General features: G+C 43.7%; 1 protein-coding gene across 1 annotated transcript; it reads right to left on the bottom strand.

Moving 5' to 3' along the window:
• Positions 1-1998: 1998 nt before the first annotated feature.
• Positions 1999-24307, bottom strand: slc38a4 (solute carrier family 38 member 4). The gene is made up of 16 exons (XM_080492574.1): positions 24188-24307; positions 20586-20827; positions 19621-19714; positions 18403-18518; positions 17700-17773; positions 16482-16574; positions 16318-16399; positions 16165-16247; positions 15246-15304; positions 14273-14530; positions 13420-13499; positions 12282-12382; positions 12064-12188; positions 5848-5992; positions 4808-4905; positions 1999-4714 (listed from the first exon to the last, which is right to left on the bottom strand). Exons 2-16 carry the CDS (start codon positions 20708-20710, stop codon positions 4610-4612), a joined length of 1638 nt encoding a protein of 545 aa, XP_080348700.1. The 5' UTR covers positions 20711-20827; positions 24188-24307; the 3' UTR covers positions 1999-4609.
• Between the last annotated feature and the right edge of the window lie 691 nt (positions 24308-24998).

Here is a 24998-nt window from a genome sequence, read left to right as displayed (position 1 = left end):
CAAATACTTTAAAGGTTATTTTAGCACCATTGGACTCAGGTTAGGGTCACCACTCACTTCACCGCCGTGCAGCAACTACAGTAGTTTTCCAACATGTTGTCTCTACAAGACTGTTTTGCATATTGAATCTCACTGATCTGATATTGTGATTCTACCTCTGGTGTGACTGGAAACGAGTCATTGCTCCCTCATGTGTAACCTGGACCAGCCAAACTGTCCTCGTCGGCCAATCAAAGGCAGATGAAAATGGGTCACAAAAGAAATATCGCCTGGAGGCTGCGAGTGCCAGCAAACCGGGACTCAACAAATATTTCTTTTGCAAGTATTCAAAACTGATTTGGACGAAGCTCCGAGTGGCTCCTGACAAAACTATATTCACAGATATTTCAGTGTTGCTCTCAGTCACATACTTTACATTGGCAATTCAAAAAGCATCAGTTTCATATATTGCTGCAGTACAGACGGGTTAAACAGATCAATTTTACATTTTACTGTAAAAACAAAAAGCCATATTATGTGAGGTGATTTCATGTTTTTGAAATTTTTACCTGATAACATCAGACAATTAAATGTGACATGTTGTGTTTAATATGCTTATTATTATATTGTTTTATTATTGTATTGGCTAATAATAATAATAATAATAATAATAACAACAACAACAACAACAATAATAATAATAATAATAATAATAATAATAATATTACGTGACTTTCACTACTTTTGTGGGGATTTTTCGATTGCTTGAAAATACTGTGTAATTCAGATTAAAAAAATAATTTATTAATTTATCATGCTCTCAACAATGGCAATCATAATTAAAAAAATAGTATTTCCATTTTTCGTATTTAAGTTGAAATTGAAGTGTAACACAATATTCTGATTTCACAGACCTATTTTCAATCGTAGTTAATGTCATTAATATTATTATTATTATGTCATTAAAATAGATGATAAAACCAGAATATTATGTCACACATCAATTTCAACTTTGATAAAATGAAAAATGGAAATTATCATTGTAATGATAATAAGACAGTAAACTAAAAAGCACACGGTAGCAAAGAAACCACCCAAAGTGACGGACTGTAAATTCCAGGCTTCCAACTCCAGGTTTGTGGCGCCTGCAGGAACAGGGACTGGATCTCACTCAGACTTCTGGATCACAGTTTTACACCAGAAGCTCAAATAGAAGCCAGCAGGCCGTCGTCGTACGCCGGGACGTCTCCCTGACACGCCTCTGGTATGGCACGATTATTTATAACTGACCTCGGAGGATCTGGAAGATGTGACCTGGCTCCGATCTACTCTCATAGCTCGCTGCGTGACCCACTTCTGCAGCGACCCGGATCAATGACAGGACGGGACGTCCAGCTGCTCGGTCACATATTAACTGGATCAAATGATGCTGCGTCAAGCCTGAATGTTCACCGAGGGCTTCATGAGCGACGTGGCGTCTCCCCACACCGACAGTCGGTTATTAATGTTCAGCCTTCATTAAACATCTAAATGCTATCAACACTATTCCATACTTTTTATCAACTCGCATCATCAAAAGTTTAATGAAAAACATGAAATTAAATTTGATGCTCTAAATAAATACGTACTAATTTATCACATAAATCTTGAAGGAGAATAAACACCTTGTGTATGTATTATATAACTAATTCAATGATCCGAAAGTTTGTGTTTGTACAGAAAAATGGAAAAGCAACCCGACTGGGTTCGGTTCGGTACATGACAAGCAGACGCGACATGTCAGGAGTAGACGTGAGCTACAGCTGAAGGATGCATTTCATTTCTCCAGGCCTAATAACATCTGATCGTGATGCCAGCAGTACAGATTTCTGCATTACATTCCCAGACGCCAGTTTAGACAGAAAGGCATTATGTAAGCCTGACAAGTAGGATATTATTCCGTCTCTGTTTGAAGAGCGAAGCTCTTATGGAAACATTATATAAGTCAACAAAACGAACAAGACAATTTCCTTTCACATTAAAAAAAATTTTTTTTTTTGTTTTTTATTGTTCATCATAATGAAACAGCATCAGCGATACAAAAAAAACTAAACAAAAACATCTCTTTGTTTAGGTACAACTATAAATGTGAATGTTCAGCCTGATCCACAGGAAGCTGTGCGCTGCAGGAACTAGGAGCGAGTGCTCGTCGATGGCTGAAGGTCTGTAGAGGAAGATGAGGCAGGCGGACGTTGGACACACCTTCTTGTACGGCTTGGCTCAATCGTGCAAAGGTGGAGAACAGACGTGAGAGGACAGGGGTCGCCCGGATCCAACACCTGAGGTACTCGAGAAGGTTGAGTTGTTGTGTGAAACACTTTCCAGACAGTAAAAGTAGCTTTTAAAAAAACCGAGAGACCGGACAGTCGTCGTCCTGAACAGGCCCTTCGGTCAGGAAGCTGTACGGCCTAATGAGGCTCTTTTAAGGCGTTCGGGTGACAGAAGCAGGATAGAAACCAGAGTGACGTGTTGAGTACAGGTGTACGCTTCGGAAGCAAACAACACAAAAAAAAAAAACAACAATCAGAAAACGCCTGATCATCTCATCTTGCTTCTGTTTCTGAAAAAAGAAGTCCAGTTTTAGCTTTATGTCACAACCCAGTGTTGGTCAGCAGGAGTCAGTAAGTTACAGAAACGACTTGTTTTTCTGAGACTTCTGGGAAATTGATTCAACTCATCCCGATATGAAACATCAAACACGACTCTCTCTCTATACACATATATATATATGTGTGTGTGTGTGTGTGTGAGCGAGAGAAGAATCTACAAATATACAAGCATCAAACAAAAGGAAAAAAGAAACCTACTGTCATACAGCAAAAGAAACAAAAAGGTCTATATGTTTTAGATATTTATATATATTTATACATTTACTGAAGCAAACACTGGATTCAAGAAAACTTGCCACGTGAGAATCCCCAAACAAGCCACTCACGGGCAAATGAGCGTCAGTGTACCATAAAACAAAGACTATTTACAGAGCATATACAATTGTCCAAAAAGAACCGCGTTCGTCGTCCAAAAACATGCACATACGTAATACACTATTTCATTTGAAATATCAATTGTCACATGTACGAAGATCCACAAAAGGATCTACAAGGATTGTCCACTTTGGCTGGATGTATTTGTTCGACACCGGAAAGGAGACGAGTCGGAAGGTTTCGGATTTAGATCGTGAACTTTTCTGCTAAAAGGCACGTAGGCGGAGGTGGCAGCCACTTCCAGGAGGCAGCGCTTGAAAGGTACCAAGGCGTTTTCAAAATGAACCACCTGATCATCAATCCGGAGATTAGCGAACCATTTTACCTGGCGACTATTAAATACTATTTGAAGGGCGCTAACTTTCTCTATTTATTCAAAAATATAACACGTGTGTATGCTAAGTAGCCGTAGCGGCTCGCTAAGCCTCGCGTGGTGTATTTAATAGCTGGCCAAATTCAACTAAAGTTCAAATCCAACAAATTCTCATTCGATTTGTACATAATCAGAATATAATTGTCATACGGGGCCTTTTTCTGGGATTATTTTAGACTTTAAATATTTATAGCGAGTTAGCTGCCTGCTAGCCGGAACGTGAGCGCCACAGTCACCGTCTCAGCTCGACGGTAAAAAGTGATTAATTTTGGCACAGGTTAGAAATGTGCTTTACTTTTGAATATCCAACATACAAAGCTTGTGCGTGCGCGGAAATTTAACTTGTCCAAATTATGCATCTTTTCGCAGATTATTCGCAAACTATGCTACGTTTAAGTGCGGTGCCTAATAAATTACTCCAGCTGGTGTGTGTTTGTGCGTTGATCTTCTCGAAGAGGTGTGACGGCGTTCCCAATAATTCTCTCCTCACACACACACACACACACACACACACACACACACACACACACACACACACACACACACACACACACACACACACACACACACACACACACACACGTTGGAAATGTTCCAACATCATACAACCTGATTGCCACATGAGGCCATGTCAGACATTATGTACAACGTTCTTTCTTTCTTTTATGTTTTACTTCAGTAGATAAATTATGTACATTCACGCCTCGCCGGTTCTGATCTCTCCGTGTCGGTAATACTGGAAGCGCCTCTTCGCCGCCGTCCGAGACGGAAACAGCCGGCGGAGGAAGCCCTGTGGCGCTTCCTCGTCGACTCAACCTGCATGTGCACACCTGACTTTGGCAAAGTTTCTGATTGTTTCACCTGGAGCTCGGCGAGGAATCAAACCGGGGATCGTTGGTTCGTTTTGTTTTCATTCACTGCGGTGAAAATACTGACGTGCGGGTTTGGGTCTTTGTGCTGTCGGCTCTGCGCACAAAAACTCAAGGTACTGCTAGAGATGCGTTTCTCCGTGGAGGATTCCTCCAAACAGCTCCCTCATGTTCAGAGGACTACTGGTTCTGTTTCAGTTTCGGGGAGGGGGGGGGGGGGGGGGGGGCAGTACAAGTCTTAGGGTTGCAGCACATGAAGTCTACATGTTGAGATTTTCGGATGTATTGGATGAAGTGAAGCAGCCAGAAGAGATGCAGGGGGCTGAGGATGACGGCGTGGAGGAGGAGGAGGAGGGGGGCGGGGTTTAGTGGCCGCCGCCGGAGCCCGACGGGTTGTGGATCCAGTCGAGAGTGATGAGCGTTAAGCTGCCAATCATGAAGATGACCCCCACCACCAGGAAGACGGCCGCCTACAACAAAGCAGGAGACAGGAAGTCACGTTTTCTGGCTGCCGAGGATCTGGAGACGTGATTGAGTACGGCGGCGTGCCGCCGTTCACTCACCCCGATCTTCTGCGGCGAGCGTAGAGGCACCGACTTCACCAGGCGGAGGTAAAACGCAGCGGGGAGGATGAAGATAAGCATGGTGGCTGCAGAGGAACCTTTAAGGTACAAAAAAAAAAAAAGGAAATTCTTTTCTAGATTCGTGGCGTAATTTGTCTCTGAAGTGCGGAAACGCGTGTGTTGAGGTCCGCAGCCTCACCAGCGGCGTTGGACTCGAGAAGGAAAGAAAAACTTGACGGAGACAATAAAAATGGTCTCGAGCTCTGAGGCGTATTTATTCCTCGAGAGTTTACATCTAGATCAGAAGTTGATGAGGAGGGTATAAAAACTTGACATAGAGCTGGGACTGATAGAACACGACTGGGCGTGTCTGTCCCACAGTGGTGAATATCATATACTGCATCTCAGACAAAACCGTAACATCACACACAACACGAGTACACGATATATCAGTGCCTCTCAACACCCCCACTTGTACTCGGGTTTGCTGAAATTCAAACATAAGATTTGCAAACTTTCTCAGTTTGAGTTTAGTGACGGGTTTAGTCATGACATCTCTTCAGTAGTGCAGTAGTGCAGTAGTGCAGTAGTGCAGTAGTGCAGTAGTGCACTATATCAGAGCCCTTTCCCCCTCTTTCACGATGGACCTCACAAAGTCATCTTTTATGTCCACATGCTTACGTCTCTGCCTGCTGACGGGGTTTTTGGCTGAGGCCATTGTTCCCTGGTTGTCTTCATGCACCACTGTTCGGTTGTATTTGTAGTCATCAATACTTCCAACAGCTGTTCTAGAGATATACACTCCTGCATAGTAGAGGCCAGAGCCATATATCCTGCTTCGCAGGTTGAGAGGTCGGCTGCTACTGTAGCTACTGTTCCATGACAGTAAGGAAGTGTTTTTCCTGGGCTTCCACAGTGACCAGTGGTGCTGCGCCTGTCTGAGCGCTCTGCGACGATACTTTAAGCGTCTGTATTTACGCGACAAAGCGCCTCTGACCCGAAGGCGCCGTCGCACAAAGAACTGCGGCGCGACGACTCACCGATGAAGCCGAAGATGTCCCTGATGGTGGGGACGAAGATGACCAGCATGTTGTTGAAGGCCAGGATGGCGGCGGCGATCAGCAAGTGCCGCGTCCAGCTGAAGTCCCGCCCACTGAAGAGCAGCGTGGTGATGGACGAGCGGATCTGAAACACAAGAGGGTCCCACTCTTCAGCGCTGGGCTTCGTCACGCCAGTCAGATAAACCATCACACAGATTTATCAGCAAACCGCTGGAAAACCGTCAGTTTTCATTCAGAATGGCTTTACGTCGAGGTTGTAGTCGTTTTCTGTTGTAATCGTTTGTTTGTGAAAATATCGATATTGACATATAAACACACATCTTATCACATGTGCAGATTTTGACAGAAAAATCTCGTTACAGACACGGATTATACAATCCAGGGTCACTGCTGTGTTTCATGACCAGTCAGTGAAGAGGAAAGTGTTCATGGGTGCCAGAAGTCGATTCCCACACTTGGCCACTTTCTGAAGTGTGTCAACTATGTGTGTGTGTGTGTGGGGGGGGGGGGGGACGACTTAGCAGGATATCCTGGCTAAGACGCCCGGTGCTGCTGAGCCACAAGCCTGTTCAAGCCCCCAGTGGGTGAAAGGTCGCAGGTATCAGGTGAAACCCGAGGCGCCGTCGGCCTCATGGGCCGCGGCGAGGAAGGTTACAAAGAGCGCTCCATTCAGAAAGCCTGCGGCGGATTATCTCCCGCAGCGCAATGGAACCGGGGGATTGCATCAGCCGGCCGAAGGGGGGAGGAGCCTGCAGGGGGGGGAGGCGCCACGAGCAAAGCCCCTATTGTCAATCAGATTTTTTAGGTTTTTTTCTCCTTTCCTTCCCTCCACCTTCCTTTTCTTCCCTCCACCTTCCTTTCCTTCCCTCCACCTTCCTTTTCACTAACTCGCCCCACACTGAAGCAGAGTTTCCAGTTGTGCAGCTGACTTCAGCGTCTTTATCTTCATTTGTTTGTGCAAAAGTTAAAACTACAAAGTTGAAGAGCTTCAACAAAGTCCTCCCCATACAATCCAGTTCAATATAATCTTTATTTATAAAGCACTTTGAAACAGCTCGAGCCAAACAAAGTAAATAACAGCATGAGAAACTTAAATGACAAATAAATAAATACAATTAAAATGTGAAAAGTCTTAAAAAATAGCAGAAAATACTTTACTGGTAATACAAAAATATTATGTAGAAGAAAATTCTATTTAGATGTTTTATAAGAGAAAAACATATAAATATAAAACTGAACTTAATCTTATTGATATACTTGTAAATTCAGAAATGTAATCTGGTTATTGAAAGATTTTTTTTTTGGGACTTTTTACTTGAAAAAACTGACAAAAAAATATGTTTCAGGCGTAAACTTGTTTTTTTTTTTAAAGAATAGTTTCGCCTTTGCAGAACAATGTTTTTAAAACGACGTTTGTTTTCACGGAAACGGCAGACAGGCTGAAAAATATGTAGTTTACATGTCAGGCCACTAGTGGCCGCTGTCTATTTTTTCAAAGAAACACATGCACAAGAGAAAAAAAGTGCAATGAACATCGACAATGGGAGTACACCGACACTCGTAGTTGGATTGTTGATACAGAGACGCTCTGAAGGCGGCCATTGTTGTTATCGTCCATCTGCTTCACTACGGCCGGGGTGCACAAGCGCACAAGCGCCATTTCTGTCGTCTACATGGAGAGCGTTTTCATAAAGTTGCATTATTCCCCGTTTCCACGTTTTCAACAAGTTCCACCTTGGAAGCCGTTTCCAAAAAGTTGCATTTCACCTGAAAATGTCGTCTTAATTGTAAGACTTTATCAAATAAAGAAATACTTTATGTCTTATTCCTTTAAAAAAAAATTGGATTTAGGTTTAACGTATATAAAATCAAACATGTTGGGAATGTATTTATTAGGTTTAGTTTCCTGTATATAAATGCAAATGGACCATTGCCATTAGAAATCATCATTAGAGTATAAATGGCCTGTGTGACGAAGGGAAAGGTGTATTCTTTAGGTCCTATGGCTCCATTGGTTGTGTGAAAATACCTTTAATTTCAAAATAGCATGAACAAGTTTACATCGGACATGAGCCAATACATTTTTTTTTCTTGATCCGACCAAAACTAAAATCCATTTTAACAATTAAAGGTCAAATCTGAGCCAGAACAGCTTCAGTGTACAAAAATCAATTTCAAAATATTTATAGGTTTTATGTATTTTGGGGTCACTTCAGGGGAAGTAATCAAATGAAATGAAGAATATTTAAGGTTTTTAGTTTTTTTTTTTTTACCACAGTTCAACAATATGATCTGAACTTCTTCACGAACAATATTATCTAAAAGATTTTTTTCCCGACTCTTCACCTCCGGCTCGCTCCCACCATCTGTTGCATAATTAGGCTTCGCTCGGAAAACTCGAGTCTGGATGAAGCATTTCTCTCCGGGGCTCCAAGCTATTCAGCACCCGGCCGTTACCTGGCGCAGAGCCTTTGGAGTCAGCCGTGTGATGTTTACACACTTCTTCACTGCTGTTTCACCTGCCCACACACACACACACACACACACACACACACACACACACACACACACACACACACACACACACACACACACACACACACATCTGGATCCAGCAAGTCAGCGCCACACCAGAGACTAAACATCCCGCGCAATTTGTCTGAATTTGAAGAAAATTAAGAGAAGAACAAAAAAACTGGGTTGCTGCGTTGTAAATGTGATTTGTGAAAATATAAGATGCAGGTCTGCGTTCTCCAGACAGCGAATGTGAACTGAAACTTCACGAAGTTCATAAAAATATGAACAGGAACTGATGCATAACACAGAAGACGAGGTTGAAGTGCTTCAGTCTGACGTGCACGAGGCTTGTTTCCATGGCTGCTTATCATCCATAAGTCGTTTGAAACGCAGGATGGCGGCGCGCTGGAGCCGATCCCAGCCAAGGCCACGCCCCCCCCCCCCCCAAAAAAAAAATATTAATTACCACGGACCTGCATATCCACCTGGTTCAGAGCTGCTATGAGCAGCCAGACCTGTAGGGGGCAGTGTAACCAGAAGCATGAAGCCACTATAGCCAATCAGAATCCTGGAAAAAAAACATGAACTGTGCCGTAAATATCCGCCTCTTTTGATGGAATTTAAAAAAAAACAAGTTTTTCTAAATCTCCACGGTGATTTTCAGGAATCCTCGTTTGTAGAGACTCGTAGAAACGCAGAGAAATATCACCTTTTTTTTTTTGTTTGTTTGTTTTGCCTGAGTCTGAGCGGAGGCGGGATGCATCGTGGAAAACATGCAGAGACACACTCATTTCAGAGCTGGTGATTAACTTTGAATGCATGTTTTTAGATGGGAAACCAAAGTAAAAAAAAAGAAGGTTAAACTAAAGAAAGTAGAGGAGGAATGGGGAGATCCTGCAAAATATCCTCAGGACAGATCAAAACGCAGACTTGATGTTCCTGCTGTGAGGCGTTAAAATAGTGCTGAAATAACCTTTAAATTTAAACCGTAAAGATTTTTGTTTGTTGCGGCACAAAGTATAAGTGATGAATATTTTTGCAAAAATCAAACAATTAATAACAAAAATCTCAATATGAAATAAATTTTAATGAAACTAATAATATTTAAATAAATATCAAATAAAATAATTTAAAAAAGAGAAATAATAATGCATTTAATTTCTAATGCACTTTTCATTTTAAAAACATCTAAAAGAACTTGTTGCATTATGGGTGTTTAACGTCAGTTTGAAGAAATGTAGTTAGAAAAAATAAATTCAAGGTTTTCTTTGAAATGTTCACAATTTGCTTGGTGGGTTGGTCGGATTGGAACCTCCAACCTGCTCTGTGCTGTGCTCATCTACCTTACGATCGCAGCCGGCTGGTCCTGCATGTTAACGTCACCATGTGTTTAAACTGGAACTGGAGTGTCGTGGCGAGAGCTCAGACTCTGGAGAGCTTCTTATTACTGCACACTTAGTGCGCCCAGTATTAAGGCATATATATATATATATATATATATATATATATATATATATATATATATATAGGTGTGTGTGTGTGTGTGTGTGTGTGTGTGACGGCGGAGGTGTGAGTCCTGCCGGACTCTCCCACAGTTTGAGCCTGAGAACTGGGGCACGTTTGACTCCACATAAAGCCTTTTTCATTATGTGTTGGATCCTGACAAATCCCTGTGTGATCTGTTGGCATCTATCCTTCACGTGACTGCACACCTCGTACACACACACACACACACACACACACACACACACACACACACACACACACACACACACACACACACACACACACACACACACACACACACGCATCTTACACACATTCCTTCTCTCCGGCGGGAGACGAGGCCGGCCGGAGACAAAGCTAACGTTAATCTCCCGCCGAAGGTCGGCGGCGCTTCCATTCAGAACGACGGTCAGGAGAGCAGATTCTCAAAGGTCAAAGGGAAACTTGGCAGTCGGACCTCGAGAGCCTTTCAACAGTTTTTACTGCGGTCGATTAATTAAACGTCGCCGACTCAAAGTCGCACACAAACCGGCTTCATTCCGCCGCACAGCGAGAGTCGGATTCTTCATTTATGTCGACCGGGACTCGTTGCCAAAAACCCACTGGTGCACGTAACTCGTCTTTACACGCCAGGACCAGTTTGCTCCGCACCCTGACAGAAAGCGCCATATGTCTCTGTCCAATAATTCACCACAGCTGCCCGGGCGCATCCCGCCTGTTCCTCCGAGCTTATCAAACCTTTATCTCCTCTCGTTCAAACTCCCACCACGTCTCAATGTTACAGCAAGAAACAAAGTCAGTTGTTTGCACGGTGGACGTTCTTGTTATTTGGACACCTGAAGTCACGTTACATCAATGAGCAACAACAAGAATATTTCATGTCATCGGCCTGCGCTCAAAGCAAGACGTACTGTCCCAAGCACATTTCCAAACGTCCTTTATCACCCGGGCCCTCGCCGAGCTTTTTGTTTCTGTCCCACCACTCGCTCGTCCTCCCTGTCTCATAGGCTCCGCCTCCAGGCGAAGGCAGACAGGGTGAGGGTTTTTCCACTGTCCGCTCTGTAAACTTCCACTGCGGAGAAGGGCTGAGAATGCAGAGTCAGGGGGGGTCCGCGCTATCTGGTTAATTCTGAAATGAAATCCTGTGGAGGGAGGGAGTGCGTGTGTGTGTGCGTGCGTGTGTGTGTGTGTGTGTGTGTGTGTGTGAGATACAGGAGAAGCTTGCTGCATCATCCTCTGTCAGCACTTCATTGAATATCAAAAACTAAGCTGCTCCCTAGTGGTAGCTTCCTGCAACTTCGACCGTTCTTTTTATTAAATCGTGTGTGTGTGTGTGTGTGTGTGTGTGTGTGTGTGTGTGTGTGTGTGTGTGTGTGTGTGTGTGTGTGTGTGTGTGTGTGTGTGTTGGATTACTGCAACATGAAGTCTTCACTGCATCATTCCCTGACAGTTGTTCTGTACATATCAAAGCAGCTGGCGCCCTCTGGTGGCAGCTTGGTGTAACTTCAGCCATTTAAGGGGAACAAATGATCTGCAGCTTGTCTTCACATTAAGAACCATGCCTGTGCTCGCGCCCGCGTCTAAAGGCCTGAAATCCTAAACGGGGTGAGAAACTCCCTCTGGCCGGAAGCCATTCTTGTCCCCCTGAAGTCAGATAAGGGCCAAAGCTAAAAATAGCTCACAACCATAAATGGAGAAGGAAGTCAGATGAGTGTGAGTGTGTGAGTGTGACTGACTCAGGTGATAAGTTTCAGTGAACGGACGTCACATGCGCGCTGACTTTTGACACGATATCGAGAGAAACCAGAAAAGAGTGTGTGTGTCTGTGTTGCTGAAGTTGGATTTTATGACCCTGCAGTGTGCGCACAGTTTAAGACGACAACACGAGGTGAACAGCGTGTTCTTATTTTTTTTCCACCAAATTGCCAGGAGGAAAAAATACCCACACAGAAACACACTGCAGCAAATACAAAACGGCGTCTGTGGGCAGAATGTCCCGGAGTGGCAGAAATGTTGGATATTTAGAAGGTGTGGTGTGTTTGTGTGCGTTACTGTGTTCTTTCTCTGACGCAAATCAAATGATGTGAAGGCCTAAACGAGACTCTGTTTACTGACGCAGACCGATTGCGGCTCCAGCAGAATGGACGGCGTGCCAGAGTGTGTGGTACTCACGGGGAAAAGCACGATGGGGACGGTCAGCGTGACGGCGGTGAGCACGGCCAGACGCACCAGCAGCAGCATCGTGTCGAACTTGTACACTTTGGTGAAGGTGTGTAGTAACTCCGCCTCCACAAAATCTGCGTTGAAGAGGAGAGACGCATCGCGTTGTGGGCGGAGCCTTGAAAAACAAATACATTTGGTCCCATTGAGCCCGTGTGCGTTGGTCTCACCGTAGAAGGTGAGGTAGCCGAACAGCGCCGACAGCATGTACATGATGAGCATCGCCAGGATGGACAGGTTGGAGACGTTCTGCATCTTCTTTCTGCTGCGGCTGCAAACAAAACACACCTTCACCTTAAGTGTGTGTGTGTGTGTGTGTGGTGTGTGTGTGTGTGTGTGGTGTGTGTGTGTGAGACTCATATTCACACACCGAGGGAATCCAAAGTCATTAAAATACTTTTAATGTGTGTTTCTGGACATTTCAGTACCTTAAAACCTAGAGTATACAGTTTGTTTATTGTGTCTTTATGACAAGAGCTGCGATACACTGATAGACAGACAGACAGACAGACAGACAGACAGACAGACAGACAGACAGACAGACAGACAGACAGACAGATAGACAGATAGATAGATAGATAGATAGATAGATAGATAGATAGATAGACAGAGCTTTATTGTCTCTCATACATACACACCACAGGCGTATACAAGAATGAAATGTTTCTGCAAAAGGCTCAACTTTGGCTTTTAAAAGCAAACAATAAAGATATAAATCTACACAGTAGAAGATATAAAAAACAGTGTAAATCACAAAAACTGAGAAATTGTATTGGATTTGTGATGAATAATTACAGATTATTTCACTGGATTATAATCCTCACAGATTTGCGTTCGGGGGCCACGTTTCACCAGTAAAGTCAAGTTTGTCTTTGTTGTACATTTTCACAAAGCCAAACAATTTGAACATAAAGACAATTTTAATGATGTTTCTGGTGAACTGATGAAATAACCCCTCCTGTGACCACTATGACCAGGACCAATTAACGATGCACCGCCGATGTACGGGTGATACAGCTTTAAGAAAATCCAGATTTATCAGACACGTTCATCAGAACGAGCTTTGAAACTGACGTGCAGCGTCAAGTAGTGGTAATTTGACACCAGCTTCATTACTGTGAAGACAGGAATCATTAAGATATTCATTAATTATTACTATAACAAATTATTTAGAATGTAGTCGAAGAATCGCCAAAGCAGGGTTCAGAAAGTCTTTGCTCTGCTTGGAGAAAGGATTCCCCGAGTACTGAGACGTCTTCAGTACTCGGCGAGCAAAGTAATGGAGTATTTTGACGTGGAGGGACTCACTCTTTGAGCTCGCTGTAGATCGGCAGAACCTCCGGGTGGCAGACGAAGGCGAAGGCCAGGATGGGCACCGTGTAGGCCGTCTGCAGGGAAAGTCACAAACAAATATTTAATATTTAAAAGGAAACCAGCAGTGTTGGAGCCAGTGACACATTCTAAACACAATAAACTATCGAGGGACCCAAAACCGAACCTTGTGGGACGCCAAAGGCAGAAAATCACCAAACTACGCCAGCTTATTTACTCAGACGTAAAGTGAAGATGTCAGGACTTTTCTTCCAGTAACTGAAGGACAGAGACGACTTGTTCTTTTGGAAGCTGCAGGAGCTGGAAAAATTAAAGCCTCGGAAAACTTTATCCATTTTATTTTATTTATTTTTTTAAAAGTGGTGACGCATTGAAAAGTTGGACGTGAGTCGACGTAATCTGTACATTTCATTTCCCACTGCTGCCGTCAAAACGTTGGCTTTTACAACTGATGTCAGAGAGAAAATAAAGAACATTCCTTCTGTTTTTCATGAATAATCATTAAGTTAAAAGGCCGTTTTATTTGATTTAGTATATTTAATGAGTGTATATCTGTAATTCGTCCAGTTTTTTTTAATGCAAGTTCTTCTCTCAGGGCAAAAAACACAATAAAACTGGCAAATCAATGGAAATGAACCTGTGTACTTCCCTCTAAAACGTCACTGAGGATTTCGTGTGGTGTCACTGTGACGCTGATTTATTATCGATGAACACGCCGTTCCCAAACATGTTTTAACAAGGACTCGCTTTTCTTCACGTGTTTGTTTTTACTGCGTCGTGGATTTCTAAAGCCTTTAGTCTTAAAAAGAAAGACAAACTGCCGGCGCACCTGAGAGTTGAAGACGAAGTACTTGGGCGTGCACATCTCCTCCTCGTCGGCGTGGGGCTCGAAGTGCACCCCCGCGGTCTGGTGCGCGTCGTGGCTGCCGGGCGCCGCCGGCGAAACGTCGGCTCGGGAGAAATCCATCTGCGCCGTCCGGTTGTGCGGCGCGTACAGCCCCGGCGCGTCGGAGGCGTTGGCGCTGAGGTTGGCGTGGCCGTAGAAGAAGGGCAGCGGGCAGGGCAGCTGACTCTTCTTGTAGATCAACTGTGAGGAAGAAGGACGGGACGGGATTATGCTGCAGTCACGACGACGTCGGAATCCATCAGAACCTGTCGGGGCGTGCAACTTTAAAAATAACATTGTCCAAGCGAGCGCCGTGTCCAAGACAGGCAGCAGCACACTGAGGTTTCACACACATAAAACACATAAAACACATAAAACAAAATATAAGAAAAATGTCAATACATTAAAAAACATGCACATTTTCTATCCCCAAAAAAGACCTATCACAGTGCTGTCGCCGATATGCAGCATCAAGGAGTTGTAATTTGACACCAGCATCACCGTTTTGACTGTATAAAGGAAATAAAAAAACATGTGATGCATGCACACCTTCTGTTTCTCACTTTTATTCTACGTTTGATTTAAAAAAACAAAAAAAAAAAAACATTAAAACTTGCTCACCATCATTATATAACTTCAGGAAGATTGTGCAGTAAAATACTATATTTTTACGCGGTATGACACTGAAACCTGCTCTGATGAAGAATAATACCTTTTTTCCACGCGGCCCTACTCGCCTTGCCTCGACCCGACTCCACCACCGCGGTGTGGGCGGAGTCACCTGAGCTCCCCCCGTATGATGCAGAGCGAACATGCATCGGATACCAGCTCAAACTAATTAAATAGTGTATATTTCTATATGTTCAGTAAGGCCGAGTAGGAACTAGTGGGAAGAAGAAGAAGAAGAAGTACTTACAACACTTAAGAAGAAGACCATGCAGCTGAGGGAGAAGCCACTGGTGTAGCCCAGGTAACCTGGAGAGGAGAAAACAGCAGCAACTGAAGCACCAGACACTTGGACCTGCAGTCAGAGAGTTTTTATCTCGTGATTATTTAGTTCTCATTTTCAGGTTTTGCCCTACTTTGTGCAGCTTTCTCACTTTAAAGAACTTGATTCCACTCACTGGACCTTCGGCTCATTAAATAACTTTTTACTCTTTATATCGAAGCACAAAGGAAGCTGCAGCGGTCGTTTGATCCAAATGACACATAAAATGACAATAAAGCAGTTCAGTAAATGACCAAGCAGCTTTTCTTTGAGACACTTTACACAGTTGGGAGGAGGAGGGTTAGAAACGTTTCTAGAAGAAGAACCACACAACCAGAACCAATGGAACCACTTAGCAGACGAACAATCTCCATTTTTCTTCACATTTCTTCAGTTTGACTTCATCCCTCCCTCTGCTTTACCCGCCCAGACACCATCTCTCATTCCCCCTCTGCTCTCTTCTTTCCTTTTGGCTTTCGCCTCATTCTGGGACCTATTCTAGGATGTGGGTCGCGACCCAGGAATCCGATGATTCAGAATCCGACGGAGCGAAACTCACACAAGTCCAGTTGGACGCTGGAGGTTCGGTCCTTTTCGGCTAATTGTCTTTCATTGCCTAATCTGAACGGAGGAGGATTTTGGCGCCGACCCCTGCTCCTAGAGCCTCTGAGCGGCGGCGCTGACGAGGTTGTGTTGTGTTACCGTACGGCTGACGGAGAGCCGGACTAGCGTTACATTATTTCTGGTTTGGCAGCGCCGAGGCCGGACAGCTGCAGGAACATGGAAACCAACAATCCCAGCTTCTTAGAAGTCCGAGTGTGACGGAGAACATGAGGCGGCACCTTACCCAGGTTTTTCAGGAGGGACAACGGGAGGATGATTCCCACCGAGACGAACACCACCAGGTAGTTTCCGTTCAGGTACCACTCGCTGCCGAGCACAGCGCAGGGTTACAGTCACACTCACTACGCACACATTTTACCTGCAAAGAGAAACTCACCCCGAGTTTTCCTCCAGGCGCATGAAGGTCCTGATCACCTCTGGAAGCTCGTACTTCACGATGAAGAGGTAGCTGGACATGGCTGCAGGGGGGCGGAGTCAGTCAGTGGGTCTGCAGGTATCACAGCCCTTCAGTTTATAAGGAATCTAGAGATTCCCACTTACCTCCGATGTTCTGCATGATAATGGATCCGAACGCGGCCATTTTCCCCGGCCAGCCGAACGCCCGCTCGCCCAGCTTCTCATAGATGAGGGATCCTGTCAAGAGCAGACGTGGCGATGAACATTCACCCGCACGGATCAACGTGAAAAGACAAAAACCCCGAGGTCGTCAGAGCCAGTGACCATCACATAAAAACTGCTTCTGTCATTCCAAAACTCTTTAACCCGTGTGTCTCTATTTGTGTGACTCGCAGGACATTTGTACTTCACAGATTTGCACACAGACGCCGTATTAAAAGGGTTTTAATGACCTCAGCAAGGACTGGCAGGTGCTTTTTGGTCGACAAGTTGTCTTGTTGATATTCATAACACGAAGTAGCCTGCCGTCTAAATCGAGGGCAAAGAAAACCCAGAAGAGCACTTAGAAAATCCGTCTGGTGGCGAAGAGACATTTTCAGTTCCTCGCAGTCGAAACACAAATTGTATTCTGCATGTACACACATTTTTACACAAGCACATGTTAATACTGTGAAAATACAAATCAAAACACAAACAACTATCCACACATGTAAAGGAGCTGCACACAAGTGTTTGGCCTCATTTATTTATAGCGTTTTAAATGAAAATTCTAAATTTTTGCGTTTTGAGAGAGGCACCTCATGGAGATCAGCGTCTGTTGCCATGGAGACGCTCCCCGCTCAGTGTTTCACAGTCATGTAGCTACCTGACAGGCTAGTTAGCATCGATATGAGCTAACGGCTATCATGCTAGTGATGCTAACTCGGTTCTGCAAACAAATGTGGCGTTGGTGAAGGTCTGCGCTCTACCGAGTGTAGCTCTAGTTTGTTTTTGTAATGAAACACACATTAGCTCAGAGAACAAAACGCTCGAAACATTAACAATGCCAGAACACGGACATCTGTATGGGCAGATGAGGGAGTTGGATTGTTATTACGGTGACTGTCAAAATAAAAGTACCAAGTCCAGGAGAATCTGGACTGGGAGTCATGAGGAGGAAACACGTGCAGAAGAACTATTCACTACGGCCGTGGTGTGCCTGCGCAGTAGTGACGTTTCAAAATAGTTGCGTTTCCATGGAGACAGTCGTGGCGTTTAAAAAAATAAACTCGTTTTCAACAAGTTGCATTTGCTGTCTTTTGAGGTTTCAGAATAAGATTGTAGTGAGTCATCAACGATCCTCACAGTCCACACACAACCAACCTCCTTCTTTTGCAGTCATGAGCAGCAGATGCACCGAGTAGAGGGAGAGAATGGCCACGCCCACCAGGAGGATCCTAGAGAGAGAGAGAGAGAGAGAGAGAGAGAGAGAGAGAGAGAGAGAGAGAGAGAGAGAGAGAGAGAGAATCAGCTTGTATTTCTTTTAAACCTGCAGATCTGAAGTTATTTTCACCCTCCTCCTCCTCCTCCTCCTCCTCCTCCTCCACCTGCTGGAAGTCATTCAGGTGACCATGCAGCGAGCGGCGGGGCCATGGGGGGGACATGGGGGGGAAGAGGGGGGGTGGGGGGTGTATTGGGTGACAGCGGGGCGTCAGATGTTGGAAGCCGTCCATGAAAGCTGATGATGCACGGGACGGTTCCGATGTCAAAGCACGGCGGGACTGCGTGTCACCGCCGCAGACGGTAATGTGATGAGGATCGGCGCTCTATTTTTAGCGAAGTCGCCGAGTCGGAAGGTTAATTTGTCCAACAGATCGAGCGAAAGATGAGACACAATGCCGACAACGAACATTATATCCCTACAAATCCGTTGTTTAAGAGCGAAGAGGATGAACACTGCAGCTCATCATTAAAAGCTTCCAGGTACAGGTTCTGAGTTTCTGCCACGATTTGTGCTTTTGATGTAATAAAGATGTATTTCCACAGGAAACGGTTCTGTGGGTTCGTTCTGTCACTTCATACGTACACGAAGAGCACGATGCCAGTGTTGGCCATGGCGTAGGACAAACCCAGGATCCCGCTGCCCATGATGGCGTTGCTCAGGTTGAAGACGGACATGCCGAAGGAGGTGTGGCCTGGGTGCTGAGAGAGAGAGAGAGAGAGAGAGAGAGAGAGAGAGAGAGAGAGAGAGAGTTTTTATTTTATTTCATTTATTCTACGATAACTTTATAGTAAATTTTGATCAGTTTTCCACTTCCCAAAAGATTTCTATTATATATAAAATGTGTAATTGTGTTTTTTTAGACTGTCCCTGGTGCGTTACAAAGGGTTAAACACACATACATTACTGCTTTCTTTAAGTATTTCTGTGTTTTTGAGCCATAAATTTAAAACCAAATATGACAGATAAAGTTTTTCTTAAGCGACGCAGTAAACCACTTTGTACTCACATCAGGAAGATTTTCATAATTTCAGCTCAAACTGTCTTAAATTCAGCTTATTATACATGAAGCGATTCACATTTTTATATGAAACTGCTTGAATAGAAAAGCTGATTATGTTATTAAATATGAATAACTCTGAATTATTTGCCAGAAAATTTAAATTCTTTGAAATTTGAAGGTTTATTGAAACTTATGACGGCTTGAATGTGTACGAGAATATTTAGCTCAGTTTATTTACCTTCTTTTATTATCGTGTTAAATACTTTCTGCACTTGTTCCCGTCACTTTAAAGGTAACTAATATTTGATATTTGAAGAAGCTCTGGATGTTTGTGAAGCGTTTCCTGAATATCTGATATTTATTCTGAGATTCTGCTTCACTTCCTCCTCACAACACAAACAACCTCGAACTTTGATGAAATACGTGACGTTTTGCTCAATGACGAGAAAAACGTCATATTTTGGACAATTTTAGACTTAATTGCTCTTGTATATAAATCACACAGCTTTAGTTTGATTTTTTTCACATAAAAAAAAAAAACATTCAATATTAAAAAGTCAAGGTCAAATCTTCAGTGAGTATTCCAATCAAACCTCTGAGTACATTCTTTTTTCAATCTGGAAGTCTAGAATTCATCTAGAAGGCTGAGGAAGCCATGTATTATGTATAATAATTGTAATTGACAACACCGTTGCCATGGAAACCAGAGCGGTAACCACGCAGCTCGATAACATTGACACTGTCAATATTTGCACTCATTCTGTGGAATGTCTGTTCGAGGAGGAGATTCATTCTCTTACATATTCTTCATGGTATTCCTCGTATTTCTTCTTCATCAAACCATTTGACAAGAACTTCTGGCTTTCTCCGTCTTCGTTGTCGTCCAGAAATTGGCTTCATGGAACAAGAAAAAAAAAAACAGAGAGAGAGAGAGAGAGAGAGAGAGAGAGAGAGAGAGAGAGAGAGAGATTACAACAATCTGAAAATGTTGCAGTCAAGATTTCACAATACAAGTAAATACTACACACACTTTGTGTAGATAAGCGGGAACAGAGTAAGTTCAGTCGGTGTCGCGTTTAAATGAACCAAAATCAGATGAAAGAGCAAAATGAACGTATAATTGAACCAAAGTTGCAAGGTCGTGAATATAAAAGGAATTCTATACTCATAATAAATGTTGAAGAGTCTTAGGACCCGCTTTTGCATTTTCGTTTCAGTAAAACTTTACACACACACGTACACATACAAAACTGTGTGTGTACAAATGTAAACAGACCAATACATACACATAGAAATCTTTATACTCATACAAATGTCAGTACAGACACACAAAATGAGATACACACACTCAAATCTCTAATTCCTATTATATCGGCACAATAATCCTCAACTAGAAAAAAAAGACATATTGATCTGTGTAAAAAAGTGCTTTAGTACGTTGTACTGAAGTATTTGCTCCGGTTGTGAGGAGCAGGAAGAGGAGCAGCGTTACATTTTTTTGTGTATTTTTCCCTGTTTACATGGTAACGGAGCGTTTTCGAAAAGTTGTGTTTTCCCGTTTCTACGCTGACGGATTTGAAGCATTTTCAAAAAGATGTTTTCCCTGTTTACATGAGAGCAGATCATTTCTGAAAAGTTGCATTTCTAAAGGAGATGAATTTGGAGTGTTTTTTCTAAAACACGTGGACTCGATCCCACTGAGGTCGTGACACCGCCACAGGAAGTTCAGTTAGGAGGTGAAACTCTGCGCTCGCCGCCGGCTCACCTGTCGATGGTGGCCTTCTCCGAGTCGATGGGCTCGCTGAAGCGGTCGTCCAGACTGTCGGCGCTGTCGTCGTCCAGCTCCGTGACCACCTTCCTCAGCTCCATGCGATCCACAACCCCCGGCATGGCGGCGCTCACGGCAGGACAGGACGCTCACAACGCTCGCGGTTCTGAGCCTTCTCCACAAAGTGACGCTGGACACTTTTATAAAATGTTTTTAAAAGGTGGGCTGGATGTGGTCACCTGGAGGAGGTAAAAACACAACATGGTCAGAGGTTTGGTTGTTTGGCTTCTTCAAGTTCAGCACAGTAGTGAACAGTGACGCCGGGAACGTGTTACTTAGTTACTTAGTAATCCTCACCCTTATTTTTTTACTGTAAACTGCTACTATATTCAAACCAGTAATCAGATTACAGTTACTTCTACAAGTCACTATGCGTTACTATTGTAGTGTAACTATTGTAGTGTAACTATTGTAGCGTTACAGCGTCACTGTTGTAGCGTTACATTGTTACTATAGCAGGAAGCCCCGCCCCCTTTTTTTATAGGCAAAACCGGTTGTCATTTTTATGCCGTCGGTAGCCGCTGAAAGTCACTTAAAAGGTAACATGTAATCCAACAGTTACTTTTAAAAGCAAGTAATCAGCAAAAAAACACTTACTTACTACGTTACTTCTTAAAGGAGTAACTAGTAATTGGAATACTTTTTAACTGGTAATGAGGGAAACAGCCCTCTGATATATGTATGACCTTACAGAGGAATGCTGGGATACGACACAATCTTGGCACCTCGTTTTCCAGCTTTTATTTTTTCTCTTGATTTATTTCGACTCATAAAACACGAATATAAATCTCTCCGGTTTCCTCCGTCAGTGGGACGGTGTAGCGCGAACGTAGACGGAGTTAAGTCAACAGAGAGGAAGCAGGTCATGGATCCGTCCGGTTCACGAGGCGCGGCGGCCATCAGCAGGGCGAGGTTTACCCGCCTCGCCGAACAAATAAAACAAAAAACAAAAGAAGCACAGGAACATTTTTCTGTTTTCCAACAGCGGCGTTCATCTTCAAGTTATGTAAGAAGGAGGTCAGAGGCAGGGAGGGGAGTCAGAACGATTCCAACCAGCAGCAAAATGATTTACACTGCAGCCCGTCACTCACACAAAGGACTCTTTGATCGGGCTGCTGGGAGCGGAAACTGCCAAAAGTACACAAACCCTGGTGACAAGTACACAACCGCAATAACAGCAACCGAGATCAGCTCACAAAATAAAAGGTTCCAGGTTTACCAGCTGCCGTCTGGGAAACTTGTGCCGAGGCCCCGTTTACATCGTTCCAAGGGAAAAAGCAAAGTTTTGCATTAAACGTTTTGAAGAAACTCTTTTAAATCCGCTGCCGTTTCCTGTTTCCTCTTTACGCTTCCTGTCGACGTCTGAACATGTGAGCTTGTGTCTTCAGTGTGTTGAATTTTATTCTTGTCAAAGCAGGATCCAACAATAAAGTCTGTCTCTATTTCCATGGACGAGGCAGAAACCAAACCCTTAAAACGGTGCAGTGAGCATGTGGGGCCACTAGTTGGCGCTGATGATTGTTTTCTTAATGAAGCAAAACACACAGAGAAGTTCTAAACGTTAACGACGGTCAGTACGCTCATGAGGACGGACAACCAAGTCGACAAACCATCAAACGGTTTACGTTTCACTAACTGACTTCATCTTCAAAAACCTGCCGCAAGGGATTCTGGGAAATCAAAGATGGCGTCGCGGCCGCTAAAGAGAAAATATCAACAATCAGTCAGAAAGTCTGACTTTCTCAGAGAAAGAGTTGATAACAGCCTGAACTGTTGTGGGACTGATGGTTCCAATCCAGATGGAGTGAACGAGCAACGTCCCGCGAATGTTTAATTTAAATGCTGAAAAAAACGTGAAAAAACGAGTGTGAAGACGAATTTTGCTTCCGAGGGTTTTTAGACGACGTATTAAGAGACGGACGTCAACAACCAAAAGCTGCATCCTAAATATTTTTCATTTTTATTCTGCCGGAGTCACTTTCCCCCCCCGTTTCCATGGAGACGGAGGCGTTTTCACTTCGGGCACAAAGTCACGGAGCCGCATTTTCATGGCGACGAACCCCCGAGCCGCCGTTCTCCGTGTTGCTGCCATGTTGGCTGAGCTGCAGTTTTGTGTTGACAGTCAACACGTCTTAACCTCCCATGTTTCCATGAAGCAGCTGGACTCCGGCTGGAAACACCTGAACGTTTTCCTTCCCCCCGTGGCCTTTCGCCTCTGGAGGCTCACTCCCCGCGAATGAATTTATTTGGATTTTCAACGTGTGCAGACAAACTAAAACGTGCAAATGCATATTCATCTTTTTCCTGACATGTAAAAAAAAAATAAAAAAAAGTCATAGATATGACTTATTGTAGTCCTCATAAAAAAACTAAAATTATAGTGAACCATTAAAAACACACAAGTGTACAAAGGTACGGTATAGAGCTATAATAAATAGATAAATAAGTTCTTCCAATACAAATCTGTTGAACAAAATTATTTATCGCAAACAACCATGGACAACACACACCAGCAACACACCAGCAACACATCAGCAACACACACCAGCAACACATCAGCAACACATCAGCAACACATCAGCAACACATCAGCAACACACATCAGCAACACACATCACTATGCCGCTCCTCCCGTGGCGCAAGGCGGCGGGGAAACTGGAGAACGGGTCTCGCTTCCCGCGGCCAAGAGGATTAACCTGTCTGACTGGGTTAGCATCACATGCTATCAACACAGGGGCACATGCCGCACACACACACACACACGCACGCACGCACACGCACGCACGCGCACACACACACACACACACACACACTAACATCAAGGATGAACAAAACGTGCTTAAAGGTTCATTCTTGCATTTCTTGTTGTATTTTGAGTTTTTTCTATTTTTTTTTATAATCAATTATTTCAAATAAGCATTCACTATTCTTATATTATAGATACATTTTCCATAACACCCGTATAGAAGGACATAAACATTAAAAACCAAACAGAAAACGACGACATCAACAAAAGAAGGGACCCCCTCTCCTCTTCCTCCTTTTACTTCAGTCTTTTCTCATTAAATAAGTAAAATTTCTGTTTCAATTGAATCGTTCAGACTTCAGCATTCACACACACACACACACACGCACACACACACACGCTATTCAGATAAAACACACAAACTCCACTACAGTGCAGGTTTACATCATTCCAAACCTGTTCAGCTCAATGTGAGAGCAGAAAGACTGAAACATTTCCACTGAGGAAGACGATGGTTTGGATATTTCTCTCTGCTCTCGTCAGAAAACCGACAGGAATACTTCATCCATCCTCAACTCAAACAAACTGTTGCATCAGCCGTTCCTGCAGAATCCCTCCCAGCCAGAGTGCAAACACAGTGCAGGTCCCCGAACAGATTCCTTCAGCCACAACAGCAACAAAACAACAGCAACAAAACAACAACGCGTACACACGCAGAATTGACAAAAAGAACCAACTTTTTACAAATCATCTCCAAACTTTCATCATGACCCAGAAAACTACGTTCACTTACTGAAAAGTCCTTCAGGAAGGTTTCCTTAAAAAGTTCCCTGGTGTTTTGTTTTTGTTCCTTCTTTTTTTTTTTTTTAGAATGAGTTTATTTGAAGACGTGAGACGGACGGCAGACGAGCTGCGGCTCTTTTGTAACTCAGGTATGAACGGCGGCTTTTAAAAGGGCGGAGGGAGGGCCTCCGTCCTCCAATGAGGGCAGAAGCACTTTTCCTCAGGACGTCAACCCCCCCGGACTACACACACACACACACACACACACACACACACACACACACACACACACACACGTGTCAGGTAGAAACACAGACAGGGTGTCCAAACTTTGTCCAATGAGGGCCGCTTTCTGAAAAATATCAGCAAAAAGGTGAAGTTTATCAAGAAAATCGATAGAAATCTATTTTTTATTCCCCAGCAGGACGTTCTCTCGCTCAGTGGCTGTTGGTTCTATATATTTCTCTCTATATATTATCTGTATTCTTACCCTACTTGCATGTATGTCAGAGTTACGCCTCGTTTACGCGACGTTTCAAGTGAAAACATCGTTTTTGTGTTTCCAGTTCACACAAAAATGACGCAAATCGCTGAAAACGATGTTGCTCTGTTCGGCCACTAGTTGGTGCCGTCGATCTTTCTTTCTTCTTTTGCGCGCAGGGAGCAACACATTTTAAATATACCAATGGGGAGGACGTCTGTATGGACTAACAACCAAAACGCAAACAATTGTTTTTTTTTTTTTCTTGAAATCGTTGTTGCGTAAACGCAAACCGAGAACCGGCGCCGTTAAAGACCCGCGACATGATCACATGACCAGT

This window comes from Lipophrys pholis (genome assembly GCF_963383615.2).
Source record: "Lipophrys pholis genome assembly, chromosome: 22".
Lineage (NCBI taxonomy): Eukaryota > Metazoa > Chordata > Actinopteri > Blenniiformes > Blenniidae > Lipophrys > Lipophrys pholis.
The sequence above is the reverse complement of the archived record's forward strand: the minus strand, read 5'-3'. Positions and strand labels throughout refer to the sequence as shown.

Excerpts from the sequence above, each read along its gene's own strand:
- slc38a4 (XM_080492574.1), bottom strand. The coding sequence starts at position 20,710 with ATGCCGGGGGTTGTGGATCGCATGGAGCTGAGGAAGGTGGTCACGGAG. Across the intron at positions 16,575-17,699 it reads CATGACTGCAAAAGAAGGAG|GATCCCTCATCTATGAGAAG; the intron begins GTTGGTTGTGTG and ends TGCTCTTGACAG. Across the intron at positions 12,383-13,419 it reads ATCTACAGCGAGCTCAAAGA|CCGCAGCAGAAAGAAGATGC; the intron begins GTGAGTCCCTCC and ends TTTTGTTTGCAG.